This window comes from Neoarius graeffei, chromosome 15 (assembly GCF_027579695.1).
Source record: "Neoarius graeffei isolate fNeoGra1 chromosome 15, fNeoGra1.pri, whole genome shotgun sequence".
Lineage (NCBI taxonomy): Eukaryota > Metazoa > Chordata > Actinopteri > Siluriformes > Ariidae > Neoarius > Neoarius graeffei.
In genome coordinates this window covers 14,842,712-14,848,836 of record NC_083583.1, presented here as the reverse complement: position 1 = coordinate 14,848,836, position 6,125 = coordinate 14,842,712, and the positions used below count along the sequence as shown (strand labels likewise).

The following is a 6,125-nucleotide window of genomic DNA, read 5'->3' as shown; positions in this document are numbered from 1 at the left end:
GTCATTTATTTATTGAGGAAAATGATCCAATATTACATATCTGTGAGTGGCAAAAGTATGTGAACCTCTAGGATTAGCAGTTAATTTGAAGGTGAAATTAGAGTCAGGTGTTTTCAATCAATGGGATGACAATCAGGTGTGAGTGGGCACCCTGTTTTATTTAAAGAACAGGGATCTATCAAAGTCTGATCTTCACAACACATGTTTGTGGAAGTGTATCAAGGCACGAACAAAGGAGATTTCTGAGGACCTCAGAAAAAGCGTTGTTGATGCTCATCTGGCTGGAAAAGATTACAAAACCATCTCTAAAGAGTTTGGACTCCACCAATCCACAGTCAGACAGATTGTGTACAAATGGAGGAAATTCAAGACCATTGTTACCCTCCCCAGGAGTGGTCGACCAACAAAGATCACTCCAACAGCAAGGTGTGTAATAGTCAGCGAGGTCACAAAGGACCCCAGGGTAATTTCTAAATAACCGAAGGCCTCTCTTACATTGGCTAACGTTAATGTTCATGAGTCCACCATCAGGAGAACACTGAACAACAATGGTGTGCATGGCAGGGTTGCAGGGAGAAAGCCACTACTCTCCACAAAGAACATTGCTGCTCGTCTGCAATTTGCTAAAGATCATGTGGACAAGCCAGAAGGCTATTGGAAAAATGTTTTGTGGACGGAGGAGACCAAAACAGAACTTTTTGGTTTAAATGAGAAGCGTTATGTTTGGAGAAAAGAAAACACTGCATTCCAACATAAGAACCTTATCCCGTCTGTGAAACATGGTGGTGGTAGTATCATGGTTTGGGCCTGTTTTGCTGCATCTGGGCCAGGACGGCTTGCCATCACTGATGGAACAATGAATTCTGAATTATACCAGCGAATTCTAAAGGAAAATGTCAGGACATCTGTCCATGAACTGAATCTCAAGAGAAGGTGGGTCATGCAGCAAGACAACGACCCTAAGCACACAAGTCGTTCTACCAAAGAATGGTTAAAGAAGAATAAAGTGAATGTTTTGGAATGGCCAAGTCAAAGTCCTGACCTTAATCCAATGGAAATGTTGCGGAAGGACCTGAAGCGAGCAGTTCATGTGAGGAAACCCACCAACATCCCAGAGTTGAAGCTGTTCTGTACGGAGGAATGGGCTAAAATTCCTCCAAGCCGGTGTGCAGGACTGATCGACAGTTACCGCAAACGTTTAGTTGCAGTTATTGCTGCACAAGGGGGTCACACCAGATACTGAAAGCAAAGCTTCACATACTTTTGCCACTCACAGATATGTAATATTGGATCATTTTCCTCAATAAATAAATGACCAAGTATAATATTTTTGTCTCATTTGTTTAACTGGGTTCTCTTTATCTACTTTTAGGACTTGTGTGAAAATCTGATGATGTTTTAGGTCATATTTATGCAGAAATATAGAAAATTCTAAAGGGTCCACAAACTTTCAAGCACCACTGTGTGTCCAGATAAAGAGACATTGCGAGAGAGACACACAGACACACATCCAGATAAAGAGACAGAGAGAGAGAGAGAGAGACACACACACACACACACACACACACACACACACACACACAGATCCCGATAAAGAGACAGACAGAGAGAGAGAGATATATATCCAGATACAGACAGTGTGTGAGTGAGACACACACAGACAGACATATCCAGATAAAGAGACAGACAGAGAGAGAGACAGACATATCCAGATGCAGAGAGAGACAGACAGTACAAGGGAAAGACAGACCGATATATCCAGATACAGACAGACAGTGTGAGTGAGAGACAGACACATATCCAGATAAAGAGACAGACAGAGAGAGACAGTGCGAGAGAGAGACAGACAGACAGATATATCCAGAGACAGATATATCCAGATATAGAGACAGACAGTACGAGGGAAAGACAGACTGATATCCAGATACAGATAGTGTGAGTGAGAGACAGACACATATCCAGATAAAGAGACAGAGAGAGACACAGACAGACAGTGCGAGGGAAAGGCAGACAGACAGACAGACAGATCCAGATACAGAGAGACAGTGACCGATAGAGAGAGACAGTCTGACAGACAGAGAGGAAGAAAGGGACAGAGACAGAGATAAAGAGAGACAGACAGGCTGAGAGAGAGAGAGAGAGAGAGTTATTGATCCTGACAGAGAATAGGACTCCCTAAAGTGAATGATGCATGAAATGGAACGACGAATGACAGGTAGTAAATTTGAACAATAAATGGTCCCTTGTCATTCAGATTCTTACAAATGGAATAACGATTGAAATCTTTAGTTTTAGACCTCCCTAGGATAAGATAAGTGGGTGCTTGGTGGGATATCAGCTTTTACAAATGGAATGACAGGGTTTCTATATGTACTGACTTACTTTGAGCTGATGTTATCAGTGATCTCACCTTTTACAAATGGAATGATAAGGTTTCTAGGTGGAATGACATACTTTGAGGCAATGTTATCAGTGATATCAAATTAACAAATGGAATGACATTGTTTCTAGGGTTAGGTTATAGGTGATATCACTGATAACATTGCCTCAAAGTATGTCATTCCACCTAAAAACACTGTCATTCCATTTGTAAAAGGTGATATCACTGATAACATTAGCTCAAAGTAAGTCAATACATATAGAAACCCTGTCATTCCATTTGTAAAAGCTGATATCCCACCAAGCACCCACTTATCTTATCCTAGGGAGGTCTAAAACTAAAGATTTCAATCGTTATTCCATTTGTAAGAATCTGAATGACAAGGGACCATTTATTGTTCAAATTTACTAGCTGTCATTCGTCGTTCCATTTCATGCGTCATTCACTTTAGGGAGTCCTATTCTCTGTCAGGATCAATAACTGGGCAATTCCATGTAAATGTCAACCTCACCATGCAAAAATAAAGCAACATGTAATACATCAAAACCACTCCCAGAGACATCACCTAGGCCTGTATTTTACAGATGTGAATAAGCTGAACCAATTTGTAACCAATCTAATATGTCACTGTCAGTCTTTCTTTCTTATAATGTAAAACCCAAGCTAAAATCAACTTTGATCATGTACAATTCTATATTATTGCCACAAGCCACAGAAATGTATGCTAAAATCCACAAAACAACAAAACAATAGCCATCCTAAATATTATTTAAGAACTTTGATAGTTTTAGCTGATATTTAGAGAGTTTTTCAAAGGGTTATGGTGGTTAAATTGCTGATTTTCTAAACATACGCCATGTCTATTTCAGATGCGTCACATCCATAACGGAATTTCGTCACATCCATAATGCTGACTTTTCCTTCCGAAACTCTGCATGAAATACAAAATATTTTAAACAAAGATTTTTTAATATTCACCTTGGACCCCTCTATCAAATGGATATCTCCATTTCGACATTAGGTTTATGATTTCACAGAGTTTGATAAAAATGTACAGTCACCCAAGAAAAGTGATACTTTTTTGAGCAATTCCAGCGTTATGGACGTGACACTTGAACTCAAAATGGCAACAAATGACCCAGTGCATGTTTTATTGTCTCCCAGTATTTAAACAGGTGTTGCATATTTTAAGGCTGTACCATACTGGAGAAGTGATAGAACAAGAACAATTCCCATAGTACATCTAGGGCATGCCAGAAAATGCCAATAAAAGATGCGTTATGGATGTGACAGACTCAGCCTGTCTGTCTCTCTTTATCTCTGTCTCTGTCCCTTTCTTCCTCTCTGTCTGTCAGACTGTCTCTCTCTATCGGTCACTGTCTCTCTGTATCTCTATCTATCTATCTATCTATCTATCTATCTATCTATCTATCTATCTATCTATCTATCCCTCGCACTGTCTGTCTGTGTCTCTGGATATATCTGTCTGTCTCTCTCTTGCACTGTCTCTCTCTGTCTCTTTATCTGACCATTTATTGTTCAAATCACTAGCTGTCATTCGTCATTCCATTTCATGGGTCATTCACTTTAGGGAGTCCTATTCTCTGTCAGGATCAATAACTCTCTCTCTCTCTCTCTCTCTCAGCCTGTCTGTCTCTCTTTATCTCTGTCTCTGTCCCTTTCTTCCTCTCTGTCTGTCAGACTGTCTCTCTCTATCGGTCACTGTCTCTCTGTATCTGGATCTATCTATCTATCTATCTATCTATCTATCTATCTGTGTCTCTGGATATATCTGTCTGTCTCTCTCTTGCACTGTCTCTCTCTGTCTCTTTATCTGACCATTTATTGTTCAAATCACTAGCTGTCATGTGTCATTCCATTTCATGCGTCATTCACTTTAGGGAGTCCTATTCTCTGTCAGGATCAATAACTCTCTCTCTCTCTCTCTCTCTCTCTCAGCCTGTCTGTCTCTCTTTATCTCTGTCTCTGTCCCTTTCTTCCTCTCTGTCTGTCAGACTGTCTCTCTCTATCGGTCACTGTCTCTATCTATCTATCTATCTATCTATCTATCTATCTATCTATCTATCTATCTATCTATCCCTCGCACTGTCTGTCTGTGTCTCTGGATATATCTGTCTGTCTCTCTCTTGCACTGTCTCTCTCTGTCTCTTTATCTGACCATTTATTGTTCAAATCACTAGCTGTCATTCGTCATTCACTTTAGGGAGTCCTATTCTCTGTCAGGATCAATAACTCTCTCTCTCTCTCTCTCTCTCTCTCTCTCTCAGCCTGTCTGTCTCTCTTTATCTCTGTCTCTGTCCCTTTCTTCCTCTCTGTCTGTCAGACTGTCTCTCTCTATCGGTCACTGTCTCTCTGTCTCTGTCTATCTATCTATCTATCTATCTATCTATCTATCCCTCGCACTGTCTGTCTGTGTCTCTGGATATATCTGTCTGTCTCTCTCTTGCACTGTCTCTCTCTGTCTCTTTATCTGACCATTTATTGTTCAAATCACTAGCTGTCATTCGTCATTCACTTTAGGGAGTCCTATTCTCTGTCAGGATCAATAACTCTCTCTCTCTCTCTCTCTCTCTCTCTCTCTCAGCCTGTCTGTCTCTCTTTATCTCTGTCTCTGTCCCTTTCTTCCTCTCTGTCTGTCAGACTGTCTCTCTCTATTGGTCACTGTCTCTCTGTATCTGGATCTATCTATCTATCTATCTATCTATCTATCTATCTATCTATCTGTCTCTGGATATATCTGTCTGTCTCTCTCTTGCACTGTCTCTCTCTGTCTCTTTATCTGACCATTTATTGTTCAAATCACTAGCTGTCATTCCATTTCATGCGTCATTCACTTTAGGGAGTCCCCAGAGAATTAGGGAGTAAAACCTTTAGTGACCTGAGGCAGTAAGATATTTACACTCAGTTCCCCTCCACACACTGAAGCACTCAGTGACTGACAATAATCAACACATTCCTTTACTGACTCTTCTACTCGCAAAATACCGGGACAGTTTTGTTTTACTAACTAACTAACTAACTAACTAACACTATAACCAGAACACAGTGAAACCAGCTGCTGCTCTTCTGACAGATTCTTCCAGCTAGCAGGCTAACGCTGAGGCGGTTCCTCTGTGGAAGGAAGCTAAGCTAACATTTCACAGAGGAGCTACTCACTGAACGATATCATCACTCGCCTCCAGGCCGAACTGGCTCTTTAACTGCTCCACACACCAGCGATGCAAACATTCCGACATTATGAATTAATTCTGGAATAATATTTTGTTTTACGAGCCGAAACTAGTCACTCAGCAGCTAGCTAGCAGTGATAGTTTGACGTCAGCTTCGGGCTTCAAAATAAAAGTCTCATAATGACGTGATTGAGAGCTAATAATAGGGGAGAGCGGGGAGACTTGTGACGGGGGACACTTGGGACAGTTTGTATTTGCATAAATTCATTTCAACCAATCAGTCTTTAGATTACATCAGACGTTAGATGTTGCCTGTGCAGTTCAATATTTTATTCAACCAGAACTTGTATTTTCTACTTAACCTCCACCTCCATTCTATGGTGTATTATTCTATCCACATTCACTGGATATGAGCAATCTCACGCTCTGATTGGCTACTCCATTACTAGGCTATCAGCTCATATAGATAGTTTTCACATGACGTCACAGAGTCGGGGATTCCCTGGTGGCGGCCATCTTGGAGGGCTAGCTTACCGTACGGGTCACTGAGCACA

General features: G+C 40.9%; 1 protein-coding gene across 1 annotated transcript in view; it reads right to left on the bottom strand.

Moving 5' to 3' along the window:
• Nucleotides 1–5,727, bottom strand: part of trip4 (thyroid hormone receptor interactor 4) — a 204,171-nt gene extending 198,444 nt beyond the window's left edge. The window contains exon 1 of the mRNA XM_060940426.1: nucleotides 5,558–5,727. Within this exon, the coding sequence (XP_060796409.1) occupies nucleotides 5,558–5,637 (80 nt within the window). The 5' untranslated portion in view covers nucleotides 5,638–5,727. The remainder of the gene's footprint in view (nucleotides 1–5,557) is intronic.
• Between the last annotated feature and the right edge of the window lie 398 nt (nucleotides 5,728–6,125).